Source organism: Idiotropiscis lumnitzeri, chromosome 2 (assembly GCF_059441095.1).
Source record: "Idiotropiscis lumnitzeri isolate Australia: NSW breed Sydney's pygmy pipehorse chromosome 2, RoL_Ilum_1.0, whole genome shotgun sequence".
In the NCBI taxonomy this organism is placed as follows: Eukaryota; Metazoa; Chordata; class Actinopteri; order Syngnathiformes; family Syngnathidae; genus Idiotropiscis; species Idiotropiscis lumnitzeri.
Window position 1 is genome coordinate 24,622,572 of NC_142392.1, and position 27,308 is coordinate 24,649,879.

The following is a 27,308-nucleotide window of genomic DNA, read 5'->3' on the forward strand; positions in this document are numbered from 1 at the left end:
ACTGTCTTTTTTTTTTTTACCTTGACAACCCCTGAGGCCCAAGGGTTGTCAGATGGCTCAATGATACCAGCTTTCAGCATCTCGTCAATTGCGCTGTCCGCATCTGCCTGATGTGCTAGGGGAAGGCGGCGGGGGCGTGCTTTGATAGGTCGTGCATACCCCGTGTCAATTTCGTGCTGCACCAAGTCTGTTCTGCCCACCTCCTCTTCTGTCAGCGCAAAAATGTCCTTAAAGTCCCACAACAGTTGCCACAGCTCGTCCTGTTGCTTGGGTTCTAAACCATCACCGTTGCGCTTCCACACTTCACGCACTGCCGTTAATCTGTCCACTCCACCTGTCATGGACCACGGGGCCGGGGGAGAGGAATGCTCATCAATGTGGGCATCTGATGTGGGTGGATAAGTCATAGGAGCCAGCGGTTCATGGGTGGGATCAGACTCCTGCTGTGCAATGGCTGCGCTCGACGTCGGAAGGAATGACTTTTCAGGCTGTGTAGGGCGCACCATTTCAACTGTGGGGCCTCCTGGAAAAGCCAACGTGTTCCTCCCCAGGTCAAGGACGCACTGGGCTGTTCGTAGAAAGTCCAGTCCTATGATGCAGGGGTCGCGTACCGCGGCAACCCACACCCGAAAGTTCATGCATAGTCCCCCCACTTGGATAGTCACCACCCCCCTTCCAAGCATAGGGGTGAGCTTTGTTCTTTTTATAGTTCAACTTCTAGTTTAGTTTTTCACCTTTTCACACGGCGTAATGAAGGCCAGTTGAGCAAGTGGAACAAGTGATTTTTATTGATGATTGTGGAAGGCAACGATTTCATAAGCACAGTTTCTTCTCACACCTTTTCCATTAAATACGATTAAAAACACAACTGAAAAGCATAATGTTAACAAATGTTGTTCCAGGCAAAGGCAATTAATTTTATTTACATGTTTGATGTAAACACCAAAACAAATCATCACTCAGACACATTGCTTCTTCTGGCACGGATCACATTGGCTTAATGTCAATAAAAAAGCTTAGCAAAATTAAATTTATCATATTTTATTCAAAATCAAAATTTACATCTTACCACAAAGAGTCAGTTCCTTCAGTTTTTTGTTTTCTTTTTTTTAAGCTTCAAGGATCGCTGCTATTCTCACCAGCACAATTGTGACTCTCAGCACCGTGTTTAGTGAAGAATTTTTTAGCACAAACGCTGCAACTGAATGGCTTGTCTCCATTGTGTGTTCTTGTGTGGCTTCGTAAATGCGACTTTTGAGAGAAACTCTTGGCACAAACTGAGCAGGAAAAAGGTTTTTCACCACTGTGTCTTCTTGTGTGGATTGTTAAATGCGACTTTCGAGAGAAACTCTTGCCACAAATTGAGCAGGAAAAAGGTTTTTCACCACTGTGTGTTCTTGTGTGCCTTGTTAAATGTGCCTTTTTAGAGAATCCTTTGCCACAAACTGAGCAGGAAAAGGGTTTTTCTCCACTGTGTGTTGTTGTGTGGATTGTTAAATGTGCCTTTTGAGAGAATCCTTTGCCACAAACTGAGCAGGAAAAGGGTTTTTCTCCACTGTGTGTTCTTGTGTGGATTGTTAAAAGCGACTTTCGAGAGAAACTCTTGCCACAAACTGAGCAGGAAAAGGGTTTTTCTCCACTGTGTGCACTTGTGTGGATTGTTAAAGGCGACTTTCGAGAGAAACTCTTGCCACAAACTGAGCAGGAAAAGGGTTTTTCTCCACTGTGTGTTGTTGTGTGGATTGTTAAATGTGCCTTTTGAGAGAATCCTTTGCCACAAACTGAGCAGGAAAAGGGTTTTTCTCCACTGTGTGTTCTTGCGTGGATTGTTAAAAGCGACTTTTGAGAGAAACTCTTGCCACAAACTGAGCAGGAAAAGGGTTTTTCTCCACTGTGTGTTCTTGTGTGGATTGTTAAATGAGACTTTTGAGAGAATCCTTTGCCACAAACTGAGCAGGAAAAAGGTTTTTCTCCACTGTGTGTTCTTGTGTGACTTGTTAACGTTGCGTTTTGAGAGAAGATTTTGCCACAAACTGAGCAAGAAAAAGGGTTTTCTCCACTGTGTGTTCTTGCGTGCCTTTTTAAACTTGACTTTCGAGAGAAACTCTTGCCACAAACTGAGCAGGAAAAGGGTTTTTCTCCACTGTGTGTTCTTGTGTGCGGTTTTAAAGACAACTTTGAAGTTAATGAGTCAGTGTGACATGCCCTTTCACCTTTGGCTTGCCCATCATCGTCATCATCATTATCAGGAGAGCATGATAATGTGTCCTCATTTTGTGCTTGTGATGGCCCCCAGTGGTCTTCGTCACCTTCTGTTGTCACGTGATGACTTGAGTTGCTGCTTGTAGGCTCCGCCCCTCTGTTGTCCTCACGCTCACCCTTGTTTTCATCTTCAGTCTTTATAGGGACACCGTTCAGTGGTGACTTGTTGATCTCCTCCTCCTCCTTTTTGATGTGAGTCAAGTCTGGCTCCTCTTTCACAGAACGGAGATCATTTTGTCTGACGTCTGCAGGACACAAAAAGACAAACACACATTTGGTTTGGTCAAGTCAAGTCAAGTTATATTGTTTCTACCGTGCTACCTTGACTTGTGCCTGCCGCACACGGAGCAATGCGTGCGACCCCAACTTGGACCGGACCATGGGGGCATTTCACAAAATTACGTCCTACGATGTAAACCTCCTTTTAGCAGCACAACAGTGATAAACGAGCATTTAAAAAGGAAGCACATTGCGGCTGATGCCCGATTTAATTCCTGACATAGTCACAGACGTTTATGGAAGCGAGCTGAAGTTAGCACACACAGGCTATTGTGTGCGTCTGATGGAACACCTGTTGTAGGACCCTAACTTATTAATGGGGGCCACTGGGGGCCATCGCAACATAATGTCATTGATAGAAAAGAAATCCTTCAAGTGAAATATGTTTACAAGTATTTCATTTTGCATTTCGAGATAGAACTAAATGTTCCTGGGCTTGTTGGTAGAAAAGGGGGTTGTGACGTGTTCCCTTTTTAAGACCATTGTAAGCCAGTACAAAGTTCATAAATAAGACCAATACGTACTTGATTTTTAAAAAAAAACTTAACCCTTTGTGTTTTATCCACTAAAATTTATCAACCGCCATTGATATTTTTGCCGTAGTGTGCAGAGTATTTAGAGTCAGTTTGAATCATTCCAGAAGGAATTGCTTGAACAAGATATGTCAGAGAAGTTATTGTAAAAAAACGAGACAAGCCTGCACAAATGAATCACCCAGCCAAGATTGAGGAGGAGCAGTCCGGCAAAGAGAAAAGCGTTCCCGCTCCTGTGCGGCGTTTTATTGAAGCACAGCAAAGCAATTTGTATATGCAAACTCATAAAGAATGGAAAAACATGAACACTTCGACTTCATCACACCCGTCCACACGCTTCCTGTTGTTCGAACGGTTTCAGCTTACAAGACATGTTTGGGTCACACTTTTGTTAAATGCGAGCTAAACGGTTTCCTGTCAAACACGGTTCAAGACGTGCATCTGTTTTTGTTGCTTCCTGCTAAACTGCCAGCATAGACACAACCCTGTTACCGCTGAACTCACGTTTTCCTGTTTAAGAGGTCCATGTTTTTGTGACCTTCTATAAACCCGTAAGCATAGTTTTGAAACATGATGACATGACAAACTTAATTTCTTTCGCGATAATATAAAAACTTTTGCAGATATAGCAAAAACAAATTGGAGAAGCTGTGGAGCAGAGCACAACATCAGTCAGACCCCGGGTCCACAACCCCTCTGGCAGAGACGCAAACAGAGCTTTCGCTTCAGAGTGACCCATTCACTGTCTACCATACTGTCAAGAAATTCGGAAAATGTTCCGTAACAGAAGAATTCGGAATGGGTGCTGAAACACCACACCCTGCTAGTGACGGAGTTTCTACATCTGAAATTAACTCTGCCAAAAGTCTTCACCAATGGGCCGAAATCTTTAGTATGATGATGCGCACCGATAGTTAATGTGATTTGTGGCTCAGCAAACAGAGACAATTCAAACAGTTTCCTCTGCTCTGGGGCAAGGCACACATGCGAGGCAGCACCGGTAGACATCACAAATACATAATCCTAATGCAAGATGCAGTTCTGACTCTCGAAATTGGGTGAATGCATTCTGATAAACCAAATCATCATAACTCAGTGTTCAATGCAAAGGACCAATTGGTGGTTTGAATGGGTGGAGGCGGCTACACCACGCAGACCAGAGCAGGAACAAGACGGACCAGCTGCGGGAGGATGGAGACCCTGGTCTCAGAGCTGCCCAGTCTACTGGAACGGAGGACAACATATGCTTCCCCGCCGGGTGTGCACAGTCAAATTCAGTCCCACTCGAATTCCAGTGTTTGTTTCACAGGTGCGGGTTCGGTCCACGGCAGTGACTCGGCCAATCTCAAGAGTCCCACACGCGTGACGGTGTTGTTGCTCACTGGGATATGGAGAAGAAGCTTGCAAAGCGTGGAATATCTTGTTCCACCATCAAAAACTGTTGTCCATCAATCGTCACCGGAATGCCAAGACCTGCCGGTCCTTGAATGCTGAGGCTCCGCGGGCACCCCTATCGTGGAATGTGGTCCCAATCGGGCTGAGGCGTCAACTGTGCGTTTGGAAGCCATAGAAGCGTTGTCGGAGGAGGGGGTAGCGATGGCGCCCCCGTGCTAGTGGAGCTCTTTGTGACTGGCATGGCGCTGGACCACAGGATGGTACATTTCAGGAAGTGGCTCGGTTTGGACCGCTCATCACCCAGTGACCCCACAGCAAGAGCACGTCCCACTCACAACCCATGTCTATAACCACCCACCACCCCTACTTCTGTTACGTGACCTTGTTGACCGGCCGGTGCGGACAACAAGCCTGCTGTGGCAGGGGAAACGGAAAGAGCAGACGCAATGGGAGCTGCATGCGTCGGCTGCTGCATTAACTGCTTCCCCCTGTTTTATTTTATTTATTTTTCCCATGTTCTTTTTTCTTTTTCGGGTGAATTAGCACTCTTGTCCCTCTGAACCCGCGAGTGTAACAATTCGTTTTCTACATCCAATACAATATTTTCTTTCATCGATGCAAAAACGGGGATTCGACTCATACTGATTAGCAGTTTCTCATTGACGGACTGTTCCGCATGATGTCAGAAACAGGGAGGCGCACGTCCTCGAGGACGGCCACCAGCACAGCTGTGTGGTGGTGACACTATTGGACGGGTCACTGGCGGAAGCTTCAATCCATTCGCCTCTCGCCCCGTCTCCCATAAGAGCTCACAAACTTAATATTTTACATATATTTTACAAATGCCAATGCCAATTGGTTTTGTCTTCTGTTTATGATTCATATTCAATCCCCATGAACACGTCAACTATAATTTAGCTCTTCTTTTTTAACTAACTAATACAGTGATTCTCAAATAGTGGGGCGTGGTGCGATGCTAAGGGGGGCGCGTGAGTTGATGACAGAGCTCCACATAGCCAGCAGCCAATCATATCACAGCGGGGTGTGTTCTATTCTTCCGCTTTAGTGCAGAACAGACTGCAGTTTTCACGTAGGAAATCCATTCAGCGCTGCTCTAAAAAAACTATGCCATCTTTCTTTCATCTCGTCGAACAAAGAGAAGCACACGAGTTATCGCCAAGTAGAGATCAAGTGCGGATTTGTTGAGATTGGCGTTTGAAAATGTGTGCAGGAACGACACCCAAGTACAAAGAGGAACTTTGTGGAATAAAAGAAGAGTACGAGCAACATCTTCAACTGCTGGATGAAGTTTGCAAGCAGCCTTGTATTGTGCTACACCAGTGATGCTGAGGGGGGCACGTGGGACCCTGGGGAACATGATTTGCATGGTTTTGGGACCGAAAAAGGTGATCTCAGACAACGCGAGTTTGAGCTCGTCAAAGCTGTTTGTGCCCCGAGTTCACGCAGTATTGATTAACAAAAAAAAAGCGGCGCCCCGTCGCTCGTTGACCCGGAAGTGATTTCTTTCGCCGCTCCTTAAATGCCCCGCGCCAAGCTATCTTGCGCCGCAGCAGAGCGAGCAAGGAGGCGCTAAGCGCGCTAATCGCTAAAATTAATTGCATCGATGGACGCTCAACTTTGAAAAGAAGTCTGACTCAAACCGCGTTCGGGCGGAGAGCCAGCAGCTACGAACAGAAATGTTGTATTGCAACCATTACGTATCCAAACAAAATAAGACGATGGCTACGTTAGCACTTTAGCAGACGCTCTCAGGCTGGAACACGGAAATGGCTGACGTCATCACAACGAAGTGGTTTGACGTCAAACAGATTGTAAACATAAAAAAAAATGTATAGTCAACAAATTAAAACTGTTGCTTTATGTTATTTATACAGAATTTTTGTTTGAAATCCCCCTGGCTTTTTGTCTTTTCTATATTATGTACGTATTAATAACTGTTTGGTTTGTTCATGTTAATAAAGTTAAAAAAAACTAAACAAAAACGTATAGTAAATATTTATCATCCCATCAATATTCGCACCACAGAGTGCTGAGTTTCGAGATCCTCACAATAGTCGTTCTCAAAATGATAGATTTTTTTAATCAATTTGTCTTTGTTAAGGGATATTTTATTGACAATCTAACATTTATAATACAAAGAACATGTACATTAGTACGAAATGTAAAAACAATTGTGGTGGGGGGGCGCAAATCTATTTTCTTCTTGGTATGGGGGGGCGTGACAGGAAATAATCGAGAACCACTGAACTAATACAGTGAACCCCCGGTTATCGCGGTTAATGGGGACAGAGACCACCCGCGAAAACTGAAAATCCGCAAAGTAGCGTCGCACCTTAAAAAAACAAAACAAAACAAAAAAAACACCGTGTAAATATATACTTCGCACCTATATATATATATATATATATATATATATAGGTGCAAAGTAGCGGCACACCTTCAAAAATGCTTAAAAAAAATCATATATATATATATATATATATATATACTGGTAGAGAGAGAGTGAAATTCATGTTATAACAAAAAACTAATTATGATTAAAACTTATTATTTTTTTATTCCCCAGCCATTATTTTTGTATTTATTCAATTACTTCTTTTTGTATTTATTTAATTACTTCGACTTTTACCTGCTGGTACGCCGTCCGGTGTGCCCTGTGAAGGTTATGATCCTCCAGCAGAACTGGAGGATTGAACAGGACTCTCCAAACGCAGACCCGGGAAAAAAGGTGGTGATACAAAGATATTTATAATCACAATATAGTCAGTGTAATCAGCGCGTCTCGCAGCAGCTGACGACATGGCGCGAGACGATCGCTGGAGGAACGCCCACACAGCTGAAAAAACAAAAACACACGCGGCATGACAGGCACGGATCATGACAGTGAAATGAAAGGTGGCATTCTTCATTTATTTATTTATTCATTCATAACTGACAGCCTCGCGCTCCGCCGGTACCCGGGCGGAAGGTGCTCCTATTCGGCTTAACTACCACGCACGCCGGCCGGTCTCCTTCGGAGCTCACGCACGGCCCCGAACGAAGCAAAATGTCGCCGCGCGAGTGCCCGGGCGGAAGTTGTTTCTCTTCGGCTTAACTGCCACGCACGCCGGCCGCAGCTCGGGTACGGTCCGAAACGTCGCCCCCGATCGTGTCCGTCGCCACCAATCGTGTCCGGGGGAACCTGCTCTTCTTCGTCCACTCTCTTCTTCGTCCACTCTCCTCTTCGGCGCACGCCGGCCGTCTAACCGCTTCAATGCCCCCTTGTGCCGCTCGGCGAAACTACAATGCCCCCGAATATTTTTTAGACCCGCAAAGCACTGAACCCGCGAAAGGTGAACCGCGAAGTAGCGGGGGTTCACTGTATAACCCCGTTTTCCTCAACCAATGAGTCAGTATTCTTTGAAGTGGATTATGCGCAGACTAAAAATATCTAATTTAATTTATATCAATTTACTGTACAGTGAACCCTCGCTACTTCGCGCTTCAGTGCTTCGCGGGTCTAAAAAATATTCGGGGGCATTGTAGTTTCGCCGAGCGGCACGAGGGGGCGCTGGAGCGGTTAGACGGCTGGCGTGCGTCGAAGAAGAGCGTGGGCGATGAGGAGAGTGGACGAAGAAGAGCACGTTCCCCCGGACACGATTGGTGTCGACGTTTCGCGCGGTTCGGACCGTATCAGAGCTCCGGCCGGCGTGCGGCAGTTAAGCCGGAGAGGATCACCTTCCGCCCGGGCACTCGCGCGGTGCCAAGCGGCCCCCAAGTTTAACCGAATGGAAGCTCCGGAGGAGAAGGGCATGCTCGCGTCACAGTAAGCCGAAGAGGAGCACCTTCCACCCGGGCACGAGCGCGGCGACATTTCGCTTCGCTCGGGACCGTGCGAGAGCTCCGGAGGAGACCGGCTGGCGTGCGTGGCAGTTAAGCCGAAGAGGAACAACTTCCGCCCGGGCATGAGCGGAGCGCGAGGCTGTCAGTTATGAATGAATAAATGAATAAATAAATAAATGAAGAATGCCACCTTTCATTTCACAGGGCACACCGGACGGCGTATCAGCAGGTAAAAGTCGAAGTAATTAAATAAATACAAAAATAATGGCTGAGGAATATAAAATAAGTTTTAATAATAATTTGTTTTGTTTTTTGTTATAACATGAATTTCACTCTCTCTCTCTCTACCCGTATATATATATATATATATATATATATATATATATATATATATATATATATATATATTTATTTATTTTTTTTAAGCATTTTTGAAGGTGCGCCGCTACTTCGCACTTTTTTTTAAGCATTTTTGAAAGTGCGCCGCTACTTCGCGGATTTTCAGTTTTCGCGGGTGGTCTCGGTCCCCATTAACCGCGATAACCGAGGGTTCACTGTATATCAAAAGTCCCCTCATAATTCATCATATTCCTGTCATTTCCATCTCAAAATGTTGTTCCATTAATTTGAATTACCGTAGTCCATCCGTCCCCAAATTGAAGTATGGAACATTAGATGTTTTTTTTTTTTTCGTTTTGCATGACCTTTAACCTTGCATGTTCTGTTTCAACAAAATTGTATCTCTTATCAGTTTCCCTGTTTCATGAGTTGCTGCCGAGCCAAAAAGGAGGAGTTCAGAGAGGAATTTCACCCTCAGGGGCAATCCCAAACTTTGTTTCCAGGACATTGTAACACACTGGGCTGGTTTGTTGTTCTCCTTATTGCAATTTTACTGCATTCAGTCTTCCTCGAGACTGAATACGTTCTAGTGTTTGCCAAATAGTTAATCCTAGTTTCTCACTTTAGCTTTTCACAGTCAAGATATGGACTTTTTCAAATGCACAATCACTTCATTGAGGTCTAATTATCAATTGTTTACCATAGTCAGACTTTTGCCGTCAAAGAGACCTGTTCCTGAACCATATGTTCACGTTTTCATCACTCAGGGCTTTTCCGTGTTGACAAATCAGATTCCACGGAACATGCATTCATTCTTTTATGATCTTAGATTTCTCTATTTAAAAGGTGACAAAATTATAATTATTTTTAACAGAATTTAATAAAAACGTCCACAAGCATAGAATGGATGTTTGGTTGGTGTTAGATGAACGGATATTAGGAGACTTAATTTTTTAGACAAACATCGATTATGAATGAACATGTCCTTTCAATGTATTTAACTTTGCCACGTCTTACCTTCACCCTCACTGTTCATAACAAAAAATATTTTCTTGTCAAATAAATATGCTTATATAAACTCAAGAAATTCCAAGTTGTGTTTTGAATTAAGTCACAAAATTATACATGCATGGTTTGACACATGTTGTTCATGGTGTAGTGTTGGGGCCGCAACTAATGATTGCCTGTTTGTCCTTTACAAAAATAGTTTATAATTTAATTGTTACCAATTATTTGATTAATCAGTTGTTGGAATTCATTCATAGTCATGTTGACCCTTGGCCTTGGAAACATATTTTGAGTGATCAGTGGATGATTGCCCAACAGGTGTCACATACTTAATATTTAAAGTAGACCCAGCATGACACAAAATGGTGTGCTTGATCTACTTACTAAATGTAAGGTAACTTTTTGCATCACATTTTTATGTAGATAGTGCAAGGATTGTTTTGTAAAGGCTACTTCATTTCTTGTGTGGAAGAAATTAGATTTGCAAGTAAAATCCACTTAACTTTGCAAGTCAGGTTAGTTTTATTTTCGCAAGTAAAGTCTACTTAACTTTGCAAGCAAGTTAACTTGAATAGTTAGGTTGCATTTACTGAAGTAATGTAGTTAACAAACTTGCAGAATTAAGTTGACTTCACTTGCAAAATTGAAACTAACTTGACATGTAAAATTAAGTAGACTTTACAAAACCGATTTCTTATGCACAAGAAATTAAGTAGATGAAAAAAGCACTGTCCTTGCTTTATAAACATAAATGTGTGATGCAAAAGGTTACCTTACATTTTCTAAGTAGATCAGCCCCAAAATTTTTATCAGTGTGGATATAAAAATACACTACATCTGTCAGCATAGTTTTGAAACATGATGACATGACAAACTTAATTTCTTTAGCAACATATAAATACCGGAATATGTAAAATGTTAAACAATCAGTTCGAATTTTAAAATGGGGAAAAAAAACACGGAGTTTACCCCCCCACTATTGGTTATTCTTTGGCATCCATTTTCTGCACTGATTTCATTTGGCATAAACAAATGTTCAGCAGACCTGCAAGTAAAAGGCAATAATTAAAAATAAAACGGCAATAACCTTGAACGCATTCCCCCAAACAACTTAATGTTGTGATGCATATTTTTAACGATAGAAAGTCGTTCTTTACAAAGCAAATGAGAGTAAAACGTGTACAAACCTGCTTTGTGTGGCACAACACGAAGCTGGTTGCAAACTTCGTCCAGCAGTTGAAGATGTTGCTCGTTCTCTTCTTTTATTTCACAAAGTTCCTCTTTGTACTTGGGTGTCGTTCTAGCACACATTTTCAAACGCCAATCTCAACAAATCCGCACTTGGTCTTTGCTTGGCGATAACGCGTGAGCTTCTCTTTGTTCGACGAGACGAATGAAAGATGGCGTCGTTTTTTTCCTTCGAGAAAATGGCAGTCTGTTCGTCACGAAAGCGGAAGAACAGGACACACCCCGCTGTGATATGATTGGCTGCTGGCTGTGTGGAGCACTGTCACCAACTCACCGACAGATGTCGCCATTTGCGATGCAAATCATTGTTATCTTCTTCTAAACATAGAGAAAAACCTAAGATGCACATGAACAAACATTTTAGTTCCCAAATATGAACTTGAGAGATGTATTGAATTTTACTTTTGTTGCTGGTTTTGTTTTCACATCTGACACCATGTTGTTGGTTGGACAGTATTCCAAATGTATTTCTCTATTATTAACAGTTGACATGATAAAATGAAACTTTTTGTCAACATATTTGCCTCTTTACAGGGTTTTTCGCCAGCGACGTGGTTGCGAATTTTAAATTAAAATACATCACTGTTTTATTCTCTAAATGTTAGAGTCTTAAAAAATGATTTCAATGTTTATAACTTAAATAACTTAAATATTTCATTATTCGTTTCAGTATTCATTAAACTACGGTGATTCATTATTTATTTCAAGATTCATTGAACTGTTTTAGTAATAATTTAGTATTCAATGTTTACTCGTGACTGTATTTACTTTTTCAATATTTGTGTCACTATTTTGTTCAATCTTAATATTATGGAAAATTATTTAGCAAGTAAGGTTTTTGCTATTTATTGTGGCCACCTGCTTTTGAAGAAAGTGCCTTTCGCTTCTTGTACGAGAGGATTCTTTGTGAAGCCAAAACAACACGACCTTGACTGATAAGTAGGCTCAACGCAGAAAAAATATCTTTTTGTTTTAAGATTACACAGTTACTGTCAAATAAATCTTCATCTTCCTGTGTGCATCAGTATCTTCCCACGCACCCATTGAGATCACTCAGCAGACTGACCCAAAAGACAATTTATTTTCCAGACTATCTCATTGATCTTCCCTAACTGCTGAAAATTCCACAACAATTTGGGGTCAGACGTGGGATAGCTGAATATCCGCCGGTGAAATTCAGGGATGCTGGCAGGTGACCTCCAGGGTCCAATTCAGACAGCAGCAGCAACAAACAGGGTGATGCGAATCATCTCGTCCGTGGTGACAAATAAACGCCGACTCCAGTCGCCATCAAGTTGCCAACTCCTGACATACCAAAACCTTTGAGAGAAACTGAGACTATTTGCGTTTCTCTTTTTGTTCTTTTTATAGTTCAACTTTGAGTTCAGTTTTTCACCTTTTCACACAGCGTAATGAAGGCCAGGTGAGCAAGTGGAACAAGTGATTTTATTGATGATTGTGGAAGGAACCGATTTCATAAGCCCAGTTTCTTCTCACACCTTTTCCATTAGGTACGATTTAAAAGACAACCGAAAAGCATATCGTTAACAAATGTTGTTCCAGGCAAAGGCAATTAATTTCATTTAAATGTTTGATGTAAACACAAAAAAATCATCATCACTCAGACACAATGCACTGATCACATTGGCCTTGTGTCAATAAAAGAGCTTTGAAAATTCAATATATCATATTTTCTAAATCACATTTACATCTTACCACGAAGAGTCAGTTCCTTCAGGTTTTTTTTTTTGTCTTTTTAAGCTTCAAGGATCGCTGCTATTCTCGTAGGGCTGGGCAATAAACCGAAAATTTACCGTGATCGAAATTTAATAAAATAATTTTGCCCATGTCGGTTAATTCGGTGTTTAAAAAAAAAAAGAAGTCCTTTTAGTCTGCAGCTATGTTCATGCCCCTGTAAGACGGCTTGAGCGGCTGTAGTCACGTGACTCCACCCAGCTGAACAAGAAAGAAAACTGACGACGCGGTCATAGCTGTCGATTCAAATCCAGAAGCAGCTGACACGGCTGAAGACGACGTAATGTTCGTTGAAATTGTTCCTGTCGCGCTTGTCCCGAAAAGAAATTCCGACATCTGTCGTTAAGAAATGTTTTGGGTTCCAAAAAGACGATGTTTGAGCAAAAGAACACGAACTACAAAGTGCGTCGTAAGCACCTGAAACAGCGCGTCCAACCTTTTCTTTTTCACCACCCACAACACAACCACGCTGTTGACTTGGAGCTTGTGCTAAAAGTTCAAAGTGAGAAGCAAGGTTGGACCAGTGACAACAGCCCATAACGGAGGCAACACCATACGAGAGAACGTCTAAGAGGTGGACGCGATAGCCTAGCACAGTGTTTTTCAACCACTGTGCCGCGGCACACCAGTGTGCCGTGAGATATTGTCAGGTGTGCCGTGGGAAATTATTCAATTTGTGTACCTGTGCGGTCTAGCGCCTGTAGAGTTAAGTAGTAAAATGTAGTACTCTTCCAAACCAGTAGGCGGCGGCAGCAGGTAGTGAATTGCCTTGTGCTTGGAGACAAGCGAGAAGTGGATAGCAGAATGAAAAAAGTGGATAACAGAACGACGGTTAAAGTAATGGATATGTTTTTGAAGAGAAAAAAATGCTGACTCTGAACTGGACCCTGGACAAAACCCAGACATAGATGAAGGCCCTAGTATGAGTGGAGGTAAAAAAAAAAAAAAGCAAAGATGTCCTGCAAAGTTTCTGCCGTGAGGCAATACAGCGAAAGCTATCTTTCATCTGGATTTACTTTTACCGGAGATGCAACGACACCGACTCCGTTGTGCTTGGTATGTGGTGAAAAGCTCTCCAACGGCGCTCTGGTCCCAAGCACGCTTAAACGCCATCTCCAAACGAAACGCCCTTTACTTCAAAACAAAAATGTGGCGTATTTTGTTGGCCTGAGTGAACACACGGAGAAACAAGCAACTTTCATGAGAAAAACCGCAAAGGTAAGCGAGAGAGCCCTTAAAGCTAGCTACCACGTCGCTGAACTTGTGGCTAAATAAAAAAAAGTCTCACTCGTGGCAGAGGAATTAATACTTTGATTCCTGCCAATATATCAGCTCTGTGTTCATCCAAACAGGCACAGGTTTCACACTGAGAATAATGTGAAAGATTTTACGATACTTTATTCTTTGTTGATTTGATTCATATTCAAGACTTTTAATAGGTCATTTTTCAATGTTAAAAAAACACTTTTTTTCACATTTTCAGCTGGTAGTGTGCCGCGGGATTTTTTCAATGAAAGAAATGTGCCTTGGCTCAAAAAAGGTTGAAAAACACTGGCCTAGCACATTGCTAAAGATGTAGCTCCTCGAGCGACAGTGCGCACAAGATTTAAACGCCTCATAAAACAACAAGAGGTACGAAAATATTTGTTGCAAACCGTATTTCCCGATATGGACAACATCGGGACGGGAGCGGAGACATGTCAAGCGTTTTGTATCCACATCCGACTTGTGGTCGAGTCGCAACATGGACCCCTGTTTGAGCCTGACTGTGCATTACATTGTCGACAAGTGGCAACTGCGCACCGGAGTACTCGAGACCGCACATTTTCCTGATGAAGTACACTTGTTTATTTGGCATTGGCATTCCATTGACATTTTGTTTCATTTTATTTAGCATTTTGTTTACAGGCGACTAGCGCCTTTGCACATGGCATTACAGCATCTTGGCACAATCTATTTGCAGAGAAGATTTTGCGAGAAGTACCCTTTTTCTCCTGTTCTTTGTGACATTGTTCAAGTCATGCAAAGTAAGATATTTGGAAGGCTTCTACACATGATTTTTGTACTTTTATTTTCCATTGAAAGTAATGTGTACCACTTGGTCAATAAAGAAAACAGTTATTATGTATTTCCTGCATTTATTTTGATTTTGGTCCACGGGCGGAAATTTATCGTGATTCATCGTTATCGAGGTAAAATTGCTCATTTTATTGCGATATTGATTTTAGGTCATATTGCCCAGCCCTATATTCTCTCCATCACAATCGTGTCTCTCAGCCTGCTGTTTAGTGGTGAATTTTTTAGCACAAACGCTGCAACTGAATGGCTTATCTCCACTGTGTGTTCTTGTGTGGTATCGTAAATGTGACTTTTCAGAGAAGCATTTTCCACATACTGAGCAGGAAAAAGGTTTTTCTCCACTGTGTGTTCTTGTGTGTCTTGTTAACGTTGACTTTTCAGAGAAGCATTTTCCACAAACTGAGCAGGAAAAAGGTTTTTCTCCACTGTGAGTTCTTGTGTGTCTTGTTAAACTTGCCTTTTGAGAGAAACTTTTTCCGCAAACTGAGCAGGAAAAAGGATTTTCACCACTGTGTGTTCTTGTGTGTTCTGTTAAATGTGACTTATGGGAGAAGATTTTACCACAAAATGAGCAAGAAAGAGGTTCTTCAGTGTGTGTTCTTGCATGCTCTGTTAATCGGAACTTTAGAGAAAAGCTTTTGCCACAAACTGAGCAGGAAAAAGGTTTTTCACCACTGTGTGTTCTTGTGTGTTCTGTTAAATTTCCCTTTTGAGAGAAGCATTTTCCACAAACTGAGCAGGAAAAAGGTTTTTCTCCAGTGTGTGTTCTTGTGTGGATTGTAAACGTTGACTTATGCAGGAAGCTTTTGCCACAAACCGAGCAAGAAAATGGTTTTCCTCCACTGTGTATTCTTTTGTGTGCTATGAACCTTGCCTTTTGAGAGAAACCTTTTCCGCAAACTGAGCAGGAAAAATGTTTTTCTCTACTGTGCGTTCTTGTGTGCCTTGTTAAATGTGACTTTACAGAGAACCTTTTGCCACAAACCGAGCAGGAAAAAGGTTTTTCGCCACTGTGCATTCTTGTGTGGATTGTTAAATCAAACTTTCGAGAGAAGCATTTCCCACTAACTGAACAAGAAAAAGGTTTTTCACCACTGTGTGTTTTTCTGTGCCCTTTTAAAGACAGCTTTGAAGTGAATGAGTCAGTGTGACATGCCCTTTCACTTTTAGCTTGCCCATCATCATCATCATCATTAGTATCATCATCGTCATGAGCATCTGATAATGTGTCCTCATTATGTGCTTGTGATGGCCCCCAGTGGTCTTCATCACCTTCTGTTGTCACGTGACGACTTGAACTGCTGCTTGTAGGCTCCGCCCCTCTGTTGTCCTCACTCTCATCCTTGTTTTCATCTTCAGTCTTTATAGGGACAACGTTCACTGGTGACTTGTTGATCTCCGCCTCCTCCTCCTCCTTTTTGATGTGAGTCAAGTCTGGCTCCTCTTTCACAGAACGGAGATCGTCTTCACTGACGTCTGCAGGACACAAAAAGACAAACACACATTTGGTTTGGTCAAGTCAAAGCTCATGCGGCGACTTTGTCTTATATTGTTTCTACCGTGCTACCTTGACTTGTGCCTGCCGCATACGGAGCAATGCGTGCGACCCCAACTTGGACCGGACCATGGGGACATTTCCCAAAATTACGTCCTATGATGTAAGCCTCCCATTAGCCGCACAACAGTGATAAACGAGCATTTAAAAAGGAAGCACCTTGCGGCTGATGCCCGATTTCATTCCTGAATTAGACACAGACGTTTCTGGAAGCGAGCTGAAGTTAGCACACACAGGCTATTGTGTGCGTCTGATGGAACACCTGTTGTGGGACCCTAACATATTGATGCAGACCACTGGGGGCCATCGCAACATAATGACATCGATAAAATAGGAATCCTTCAAGTGAAATATGTTTACAATTATTTCATTTTGCATTTAGAGATAGTTTCATCGTGGGTACTTTTTGCTTCCATTATAATCTGGATCCCGAAAAGAATTAAAGGGGCCCTGGAATTAGAGTGGCTATTTATTGCATGATTTACGTTTGTTTGTTTTTTTTACCCAAAATGACATTTATCCTGCTAGTATATTCCGACATTCCCCTTTTTACTTTTTTTAAATAAAATTTCTGTTTCTAAATCAAATTTAAAAAAGATTATGTTTGAAGAGACAAAATCCCTACACATAAGCATTAAGCAACAACACTTTCACTCTGACTTTCATGTTGACATATTTGAATAATGACTGTTTATATTAAAGTTATCCAATACATATTCAAATTAGACTAAGATACACCATAATATTTTAAGAGTTCCCTGAATTATTTTGTAACTGCAATGATGCTTAACAGCCATAGGGTGTCAGTAATGAGTAACAAAGTAACACAAGACCTCCCACTGATACATCATCATTGTCATTTGGATAAATTATCAAGAACTATGAGTTGTGGGAGAGATGCAAACCACCTGAGCCACAGGAACTTTATTACCAGGAACTAAATGTTCCTGGACTTGTTGGTAGAAAAGGGGGTTGTGACGTTCTCCCTTTTTAAGCCCATAGTCAGACAAAGATGCAGATGCATTCCTTGCAGCATGCGCTTGTTCACTGATGAGATCCGTGCAACCCTGGATGGATGCATTAAATGTATTTTAAATGATTGGATGGGGTGAAACTACGCACATGTGCACAAAACAGTGCAGAGCCACCGGAGGTTCATTGACTCTCACCCGACGAAGCCAGTACAAACTTAATAAATGAATAAGACCATTACGTTCTTGATTTTTTTTAAAAACTTAATATTTTGTGTTTTATCCACTAACATTGATCAACCGCCATTGATGTATTCGCCGCAGTGTGCACATTTTTAGAGTCAGGCAGAATTCCTTCCGGGAGAAATTGCTTGAACAAGATATAAATACCAGAAAATGTAAAATGTTAAATGAGTTCAAATTTTATACTGGGAAAAACATGGAGTTCACCCCCCAATATTGCTTATTCTTTGGCATTTATTTTCTGCACTGATTTCATTTGGCATAAACAAATGTTCAGCAAACCGACAAGTAAAAGGCAACATTTAAAAATAAAATGGCAATAACCGTGAACGCATGTCCCCAAACAACTTAATGTTGTGATGCACATTTCTAACGATAGAAAGTCGTTCTTGACAAAGCAAATGAGAGTAAGACGTGGACAAACCTGCTCCGTGTAGCACAACACGAGGCTGGTTGCAAACTTCGCCCAGCAGTTGAAAATGTTGCTCGTTCTCTTCTTTTATTCCACGAAGTTCCTCTTTGTACTGGGGTGTAGATTTTTCACACATTTTCAAATGATAATTCCAAAAAATCCGCACTTGATCTCTGCTTGGCGATGAGTCATGTGCCTCTTTTCGTTAGCGGCTAGCTAGCTAACAAGCTAAGCTAACTACGCCGAAAAGGATCAACGAGCGAAGATGAGGTTATCGGGACACAAAGACTTAATGAAATATGTCGTAGTCCTTTAGAGTAGCACTGGACATCCTTTGAGAAAATTACAGTCAGTTCCACACTAAACCAGAAGAATTTAGCGGTGGACTGTTTTTGTTCCGATGTGGACGGGTCGGTGGATGTGGATGTCTTGCGGAAGCTGCGCGCTTGCTAATGACGTCATGCTTTAAGCGCGTATTTTTCAAATATATTTCTTTGCTTCTGTGTTTGTTTTTACACCTGGCTGTTCTATTTTAATATATATATTTTTTATATAATATTTTATTTCGGTTGATTAAAAAAATTAACAAAATAACTAAATTCACGCCACATTGGTGAGTCATCTCTCGCGTCACTTCCGCCTATGCCCCGAGAAGCCTTTGCTGCTCCAGCAGTGGGACGTTTACGATTCTCTGACCGATGCTGCGGTTCACTCGGGCTGCAAGATTGTTTGAATATAATGTCTGCATATACTAGCAGTGCTTCTCAATTATTTCACGCCGGCCTCTACCAAGAAGAAAAAGATTCGCTCCCCCCGACCACCAATTTTTTTTCTGTCTTTGTATCGTGATGTTAGATTGTCAATAAAATATCCCTTAACTAAGCTAAATTGATAAGAAATATAATTTTGAGAATTATTATTGTGAGGATCTCGAAACTCAGTACTCTGTTGTGCAAATATTGATGAGATGATAAATATTTACTCATACGTTTTTTGTAAAATCTTTATTTCAAAAGCAAACCAAACACATTTATGAATACCAAAATCCATACGATGCATCTAATTTGAAGTACTTAGCACCTGCCATGTCACTCAGGACTTCTTCATGCTTGGGAATCTGATAATGTTCTCTTATATGAAACAAATCAGTGCCTACCTTCTGCCAGGGAGTTGTGGGAAGGTCAGCTACCAGCATTGGCTCTTTGACTTGTTTGTGTTGATGTTTTTGGCAAACTTGGCATTTTTTAATCATTTCTTCTCTGTCTTTGTTAATGCCCGGCCAGTAGATGGCTTCTCGTGCTCTTCTCTTACATTTCTCTACTCCCAGGTGTCCTTTGTGAAGACGCTGAAGCATGTCCTTGTGCATAGCTTGTGGAACTACAATCCTGTCCGTCCTCAGCAGGAGGCCGTCCGCCATGCACAACTCCGCTCTCATCGGGTAAAACTGAGGGCAGTTCCCTTTTGACCATCCATTGTTCATACATTGTGACACTTTGTTCAAGACTGCGTCCATAGCCGTCTCTGCAACAATTTGTTGCAGCATAGCGTCAGTAGCAGGAAGTGCGGCTGTGACCATGTTGATGTGAGCCTCAGCCTCCTCCGCCGTAACGCAGTCCTTGATGTCACTGTTAGGGTGCGGCGCTCGGGATAACGCATCAGCAAGCACTATGTATTTTCCAGGCGTGTAAGTTAGCTCAAAATCATAGCGCTGCAATGTCATCATCATGCGTTGAATTCTGGGCGTCATGTCATTGAGATTTTTCTTCCTAGTTTAAATCAGTGGCTTATGATCAGTCTCTGCTATGAACGTGGGCAGTCCATAAACATACGTGTGAAATTTGCCAAATCCAAACACTAGACCCAGTGACTCCTTTTCGATCTGAGCATTGCGTTTTTCAGTCTCTGACATTGACCTGGATGCATAGGCTACAGGTTGACATGTATCTCTCGCCTTTTGCAGCCGTACGGCACCTAGCCCATCTTTCGACGCAAGCGTGGAAATTTTGGTTGGTTTTGATGGATCAAAGTAGGCAAGGACTGGCTCAGCTGTCACAGTTCTCTTTAGATCTTGCCATTCTTCGTCATGTTTTGTTGTCCACTCAAAGACTACGTTGTGATGCAGCAGCAAACTTAGGGACTTTGTTCTTGAAGAGAGGTTTGGAATGAACTTGCCCCGGAAGTTTATCATCCCCATTGCTCGCAGAAGTCCTTTTTTCTCAGTTGGAGCTGGCATGTCTTGTATTGCTTGCACTTTGGTTCTGTCTGGCACTACTCCATCTGCTGTGTCAATTCTGTAACTCCAAACAGACATTTCAGAAATCAGACATCCCTTTATTGACATTGTACTCAAGTGTGCAACGAGATGAGAGATTTCTCTCGTTTTTGTTTAAATCCATTCATTTTAACTCTTTGTAGCAGTTCCTCGAGTCTCTCATTGTGTTCTTGTTCCGTGTTTCCCCAAACAACCAAATCATCAATGTACACACGGGTTCCTTCCAGACCTTCTATGATTGACTCCATAGCTCTGTGAAAGAACTCAGGCGCAGACTTTATGCCAAATGGCAGTCTCAGAAAACAGAAACGCCCAAATGGTGTGTTGAAGGTGGTGTACCTGCTGCTTTCAGTGTCCAGCTTCAGCTGCCAAAATCCATGCGATGCATCTAATTTGCTAAAGTACTTAGCACCTGCCATGTCACTCAGGATTTCTTCACGCTTGGGAATCTGATAATGTTCTCTTATCATGTTTTCATTCAGATCTTTGGGGTCGAGGCAAACACGTAACTCTGGGGAGTTCCTCTTTTTAACACACGTGATGGAATTTACCCAGTCGGTGGGTTCTTACATTTTCTCTCTGACTCTTATTGGTGTCATTCTGCACAGTTCCTTTTTTAATCTATCTTTGAGAGGGGCTGGAACTCTTCTCGGGGCATGTACTACAGGTTTAGCATCTTCCTTGAGCTGTATTTTGTAAGGACAAGGTAGCGTCCCTTGTCCTTTGAAGACAGAAAAGTATTTGTTCACTATACTCTTACTACCTTCACTCTGCAACACTTTGTTGTTCTTATTGACATCCTTGCTGTTGATTTGGTAAATTCTTTTTATCAATCCAAGATCTTCAGATGTCTTGTCTCTCAGGATTGACTCCAGTCCACTTGGAACAATTGTGAACGTTAATTTGTGTTGTCTTCCCTTTGCTGTCACTTTTAGCCTACAACATCCCTTTGTTTTTATTGGCTGATTGTTGTAGGTTTTCAATTTCACGGGCTTGTCTGTGACTCTTTCCGGTTTCTCTTCAAGTGAATTCAAGTCTTTTTCATTAATTATGTTTGCTTTTGCTCCTGTGTCTATTTTAAAAGTAACCAGAGTCCCATTGACAAGCAGTGGTGCAATCCATTTGTCTTCTTTTACTGCATAAACAGCTTGCTCTGGGTCTCCTCCAGTTTGTTGTTGCACATCGCGTTTGTCATATGACACGATTTTGATGAAAAAAGTGTCACTTAGGTCATCACTACCATCTGTGTCTTCCTGCACGGTGTGCACGTTCTTCTTGGTGTCGCACATCTTAGCATAGTGATTTTGCTTTTTACACTTAGCACATGTTCTCCCAAATGCAGGACACCGTTTTGGCTCGTGCATTTCTCCACTTTTTACAGCTGAATGGAGCTTGATCATTTTCATTGTTTTTGGTCTTTTTCTTGAATCGCAGTTTACCTTTCCTCGTCACTGCCTTCACGGACTCTGTTTTTTTCATAAGATGGCGCTGCTTGGAAAGTTAGCACGTGCTGCTTTGCTAGCTCGTTAGCTTGGCAAGTCTTTATTGCACTTTCCAATGTTGGGTCGGCTTCCCTCAACAGCGTCTCTCTTAGTTTCTTTTCGTTCGTCCCGAACACAGTCTGATCCCTTATCATTGAGTTTTTCAGATCACCCAAGTTACAAGACTTAGCTTTAATTTTGAGATCAATGGGGAAATTGTCAAAGGACTCACCGGGCTGTTAGAGTCTTGAACGAAACACGTATCTCTCATAAGTTCAGTTTTTCTTTGCTAGACAGTGTTCATCAGATTTTTGTAGGACCTTTTCAAACTTGTCTTTATCTTCGGGTTCATCATAAACAAAGGTGTTGAATACCTCGATGGCCTCGGCTCCGGCATTGGTTCTCAAAAGGGCTATTTTTCTTTCGTCCGCTCTGTTACCGACTCCCACGGCGGCAAGGTAGAGCTGGAATTGTTGCTTGAAAGCCCGCCAACTCGCGTCCACATTTCCCATCTTTTTCAGCGCTTCTGGTGGCCTTACGGAGTCCATCTCGCGTCAGTCCTTTTCTTGACCCGCGACCTGGTACCATGTAATGTTCTGGCTTCTATCTGAAGAAGTCACGCAGGTAATGTGATGCTGCAAGCTTGTGTCTCTTTATTTACTGACTTGCATTCTCGTCTATGTGCATACTCACTTGTTCGTCTGGTAACCAAACACACGTCAGGCAATACTGCCAACTACTGACTAATGATATAACTGCTATCATTACAGTTACTATACGTTTGACATCGAACCACTTCGTCGTGATGACGTCAGACATTTCCGTGTTCCTTTTATTTTATGTTTAGATACGTAATGGTTGCAATACAACATTTCTGTTCATTGCTGCTGGCTCTCCACCCAAATGCAGTTCAAGTGAGACTTCTGTTAAACGTCGAGCGTACATCGAAACAATTAATTTTAGCAATTAGCGCGCTTAGCACCTCCTTGCTCACCTCCTCGTTTAGCACGGTACTTGTTAGTGGAGTCGTTTATTTTCCATCACGTAGCTTGTTGCTGCTGCTGTGTATAGACTTACATATAGTTCAAACAAAGTCCGTTTTGCTGCGGCGCAAGATAGCATAGCGCAGGGCGTTTAAGAAGCGGAAAGAAATCCCCTCCGGGACAACGAGCGACAGGGCGACAATCTTTTATATGTTAACATTTCAAATCCATGTGACCATGAGCGCACGTCCAGCACAAACATTAACCTGGCTGTGCTGAACGTGCGCTCCCTTTTAAACAAAACTTTTATCATAAACGACCTGATTTTAGACAACAACCTTGAAGGTATTCTTTTATCTGAGACATGGCTAGGTACAGATGCTCCAGTTGCTCTCACCGAGGCTTGCCCACCAAATTGTAATTTTTTATTTTCGACCAGAGACTGTAAAAGAGGAGGCGGGACTGTGTCAATTATAAAAACTTAAACTCTTATTTCAAAGGAAACTATTTTTAACAGGTATTTATCTTTTGAACACCATGCCTTTGTTTTTAGCAGTCCTTCTATTCTCTGTGTCACACTTTATCTACCTCCTCATCACTCTACTTCTTTTATGAGTGAGTTTTCAGAGTTCTTATCGATTTTACATTCCACTTATAACAGAATTTTAATAACTGGCGATTTTAATGTGCACGTTAATATCTCGGACTCACTGTCCAGAGAATTTTTAAACCTTTTTAACTATTTTGAATTTAAACAGCATGTCACACAGCCAACTCACAATAGAGGACACACCCTGGACCTGGTCATAACCTACGGCCTGTCCGTTGGTGTGTCCTCTGTTGTTGACCTGGCTGTGTCAGACCATTACTGTGTATATTTTAACATCGCCAGTTTTAATCAAGAAGCAGCCCCGGTGAGAATAGTGAGAAAACGCTACCTAACTTCTGAGGTGGCTGCAAATTTTATTGAGATTTTAAAGAGCACTCCTGCTGACATTTTACCTGCACCTTGTGATTTTATTGTTGATAATTTTAACAGGGTTTTAAAATCAACATTAGACTCAGTTGTTCCACTTTTAACAAAAAACATAAAAATCAAGACGATACCCCCGTGGAGAAATGATTTAACTAAGGAATCAAAAAGAAAATGCAGGAGTGCAAAAGGAGGTGGAGAAAGAGCAACCTTACAGTTCATTACCAAATATGTCAGCAACTCAAATCCTACAATAAAACAGTCAAACTGGCAAGAATGTCTTACTTCTCAAATCTCATCACAATTAGTAAAAACAACCCTAGGTATCTCTTCTCCACCTTCGATCTTTTAACCAGCTCTGATATTAAAAAGTCCTCACAGACAGGGACAGACGCTTTCTGTGAGGAATTTTGCAGACCACTTCAGAAGTAAAATCGATGACATAAGATCCAGTCTTTTAGCTCATCAAAATGTAACTTCTATTAACGCTGGACAGTCATTTTTACCAGAGGAAACACTGGAAAGTTTTGCCCTGGTTGATGCAAGGACACTTGGTCGAGTTTTCTCCCAGTCTTTTAGATCCAATTCCCACATCACTTTTAAAAGCTTTTTATGGATTTTTTTGAGGAACAGATTTTAAATATAGTCAATTGCTCTCTTCAGACGGGTGTCTTCCCCACTGCGTTTAAAACGGCGGTGGTGAAGCCCCTTCTGAAGAAGAGCAATTCAGAGCCCAGTGTTTTAAATAATTACAGACCTGTATCCAATTTACCGTTTTGAAGTAAGATTTTAGAAAAAAATGTTTTTCTACAGTTATATTATTTTTTTAAATACAAATAATGTTTTAGAGAAATTTCAATCTGGTTTTAGAATGAACCACAGTACAGAGGCAGCTCTTTTAAGGATTCTAAATGATTTCAGGTGTTTTGCAGATGCAAAAAAACTCATAGTTTTGGTGCTACTGGATTTAAGTGCCGCGTTTAACACAGTAAATCACATTTTATTAAATAGACTTAAAAACCTATTGGGCATCTCTGGTACTGCTTTTAACTGGTTTTATTCCTATCTCACAGACAGACGTTTCTTTGTAAGTATGGATACCTGTTCCGCCAAAACCCATGAAATTGAATGTGGGGTTCCCCAAGGTTCAATTTTAGGCCCAATACTTTTTAATCTGTACATGCTTCCTCTTGGGGATGTCATTAGGAGACACGGCATCAGCTTCCACAGCTACGCTGATGACACACGGCTGTATATTGCCGTGTCTCCGGATGACACAAAGCCTATCGATACCCTTTTAAATTGCATTTTAGATATTAAGTCATGGATGGCAGAGAATTTCCTACAGCTCAATCAGGACAAAACAGAGGTTTTAGTTATTGGTCCTGAAGGTCAGAGAGAAAAACTTTTACCAAAACTACAAGATTATAAATCATCACAATTTGTGAAGAACCTGGGCGTCATTTTTGACTCTGAGCTCAGTTTTATTCCTCATATTAAAAATGTAACCAAGATTGGTTTTTATCACCTTAAGAATATAGCCAGAGTCCGCCCGTTTCTCTCTCAGGCTAACACGGAGGTGCTGATGCATGCTTTTATTTCCTGCCGCCTAGATTACTGTAATGCCCTGCTCTCTGGTCTTCCCCAAAAGAGTATTTCTAGTCTACAACTACTTCAGAATTCAGCCGCACGGGTGCTGACGAGGACCACAACGTGCTTGTGAGAAGGGGCCCTTGCAGCAGCTCCGTATTCAGGGACAAGCCCTTAAACGTGGCACCACAGTCAAACACGACACGCAGTGTTCCCTTTCTGGGATGATGGACACCATGATGGGGAATATACCAAACTCTTCCTGAATCAAGGTCTCTTTGATCGTCGGGTACTTGTTCTGCATAATTGCAAGTGATTACATTAGTCATGGACTTCACATATTCTTGATGGAGTTGCTGATCAAACTTAAATTTCTTCTTCAGACCTTGTAACCGTTGCTGGGCCACAGCAAAATTGTTTGGTAAGAAGACATCTTTCTTCTTGAAAGGTAAGTTCATAGTATACTTTCCATCCTGTAACTTGGCAGCTGTTTGGGTCCTTGCTGCCTTGCGGAGAGGCAGCCGAGCAAGGCTGGATTGGGGATGGAAAAGAACTGGTTCGAAAAAGATTTTATTCTCGTCACATGCTGATGTCAAAAGAAGTCTCCCCAAAAACTTGAGCCCCCTCTCAGACATTCCCTTCTTACAGGGAATGCCCAAATAGGACATGAATATCTAATTTTCCCTTGTTGCATATGCATTCTCATCCCGCTAGCCTTCGGGATTTCCCTCCAAAAGTCCCCCAGAGGGAGAGCAGATGCGTCTCCCCTTTGATACGACCAGTCTACTCGTGACCACCTTAAATTACTCTCATACCCTGGAAGGTCACCGACCTGGCGAGAGAATTGCCCCAACCATTAACAATGCTCAGGCATATTTTCTCTCAGGGCAGTATCTGGTTACATCGGACCTTCAGCACCAAGACTGGTCACTTCTGTGAGCTCCAGTCCCTTCATAGTTTCATAAAGAGAATTACTTCCCAGATCTAAATTAGGCCATTTAAAAATACACAACTTTATTTTTATTTATTTCAACTTATATTTAAGCTTGTTTATGTAATACAGTGAACCCCCGCTACTTCGCGGTTCACCTTTCGCCGGTTCAGTGCTTCGCGGGTCTAAAAAATATTCGGGGGCATTGTAGTTTTGCCGAGCGGCACAAGGGGGCGCTGAAGCGGTTAGACGGCCGGCGTGCGCCGAAGAGGAGAGTGGACGAAGAAGAGAGTGGCCGAAGAAGAGCAGGTTCCCCCGGACACGATTGGTGGCGACGTTTCGCGCGGTTCGGACCGTATCAGAGCTCCGGCCGGCGTGCGTGGCAGTTAAGCCGTAGATGAGCAGCTTCCCCGGGCACGGGCGGTGCCAAACGGCCCCTAAGTTTAACCGAATGGAAGCTCCCAAGGAGGAGGGCATGCTCGCGTCACAGTAAGCCGAAGAGGAGCACCTTCTCCGGGCACCGGCGGAGCGCGAGGCTGTCAGTTCTGAATGAATAAATGAATAAATAAATAAAGAATGCCACCTTTCATTTCACTGTCATGATCCGTGCCTGTCATGCCGCGTGTGTTTTTGTTTTTTCAGATGTGTGGGCGTTCCTCCAGCGATCGTCTCGCGCCATGTCGTCAGCTGCTGCGAGACGCGCTGATTACACTGACTATATTGTGATTATAATAAATATCTTTGTATCACCACCTTTTTTCCCGGGTCTGCGTTTGGAGAGTCCTGTTCAATCCTCCAGCTCTGCTGGAGGATCATAACATTCACAGGGCACACCGGACGGCGTACCAGCAGGTAAAAGTCGAAGTAATTAAATAAATACAAAAAGAAGTAATTGAATAAATACAAAAATAATGGCTGGGGAATAAAAAAATAATAAGTTTTAATAATAATTTGTTTTTTTGTTATAACATGAATTTCACTCTCTCTCTCTCTCTACCCGTTTTCTATATGGTGTACTGTATACAGGGGGGTATATAATTGCATCATTTTGCAAAATTTTAAAACGCAAAGAAATGCACATACAATACGGTAAGCACCATGGGCAATTGGTCAATTGGCCAATTCACTACAGTAGCCCAAGCTTCTCCCGATGCCC

At 42.2% G+C, this 27,308-nt stretch overlaps 4 protein-coding genes across 4 annotated transcripts in view; 1 reads left to right on the forward strand and 3 right to left on the reverse strand.

Moving 5' to 3' along the window:
* Nucleotides 1-27,308, forward strand: part of LOC148342055 (uncharacterized) — a 458,829-nt gene that overhangs the window by 182,861 nt on the left and 248,660 nt on the right. The gene's annotated exons all lie outside the window — the stretch shown is intronic.
* Nucleotides 1-27,308, reverse strand: part of LOC148342057 (uncharacterized) — a 219,647-nt gene that overhangs the window by 143,745 nt on the left and 48,594 nt on the right. The window lies entirely within an intron of this gene.
* On the reverse strand, nucleotides 747-11,028 carry LOC148342063 (uncharacterized). The gene is made up of 2 exons (XM_088288665.1): nucleotides 10,847-11,028; nucleotides 747-2,507 (listed from the first exon to the last, which is right to left on the reverse strand). Exons 1-2 carry the CDS (start codon nucleotides 10,968-10,970, stop codon nucleotides 1,117-1,119), a joined length of 1,515 nt encoding a protein of 504 aa, XP_088144791.1. The 5' UTR covers nucleotides 10,971-11,028; the 3' UTR covers nucleotides 747-1,116.
* On the reverse strand, nucleotides 12,820-18,333 carry LOC148342064 (uncharacterized). The gene is made up of 2 exons (XM_088288417.1): nucleotides 17,935-18,333; nucleotides 12,820-16,217 (listed from the first exon to the last, which is right to left on the reverse strand). The coding sequence occupies exons 1-2, from the start codon at nucleotides 18,056-18,058 to the stop codon at nucleotides 14,887-14,889; spliced, it is 1,455 nt and encodes a 484-aa protein (XP_088144543.1). The 5' UTR covers nucleotides 18,059-18,333; the 3' UTR covers nucleotides 12,820-14,886.

Coding starts and splice junctions, on each gene's coding strand:
- LOC148342064 (XM_088288417.1), bottom strand. CDS start 18,058: ATGTGTGAAAAATCTACACCCCAGTACAAAGAGGAACTTCGTGGAATA. Junction 16,218..17,934: donor TGTTGTGCTACACGGAGCAG/GTTTGTCCACGT, acceptor TGTGTCCTGCAG/ACGTCAGTGAAGACGATCTC.
- LOC148342063 (XM_088288665.1), bottom strand. CDS start 10,970: ATGTGTGCTAGAACGACACCCAAGTACAAAGAGGAACTTTGTGAAATA. Junction 2,508..10,846: donor TGTTGTGCCACACAAAGCAG/GTTTGTACACGT, acceptor TGTGTCCTGCAG/ACGTCAGACAAAATGATCTC.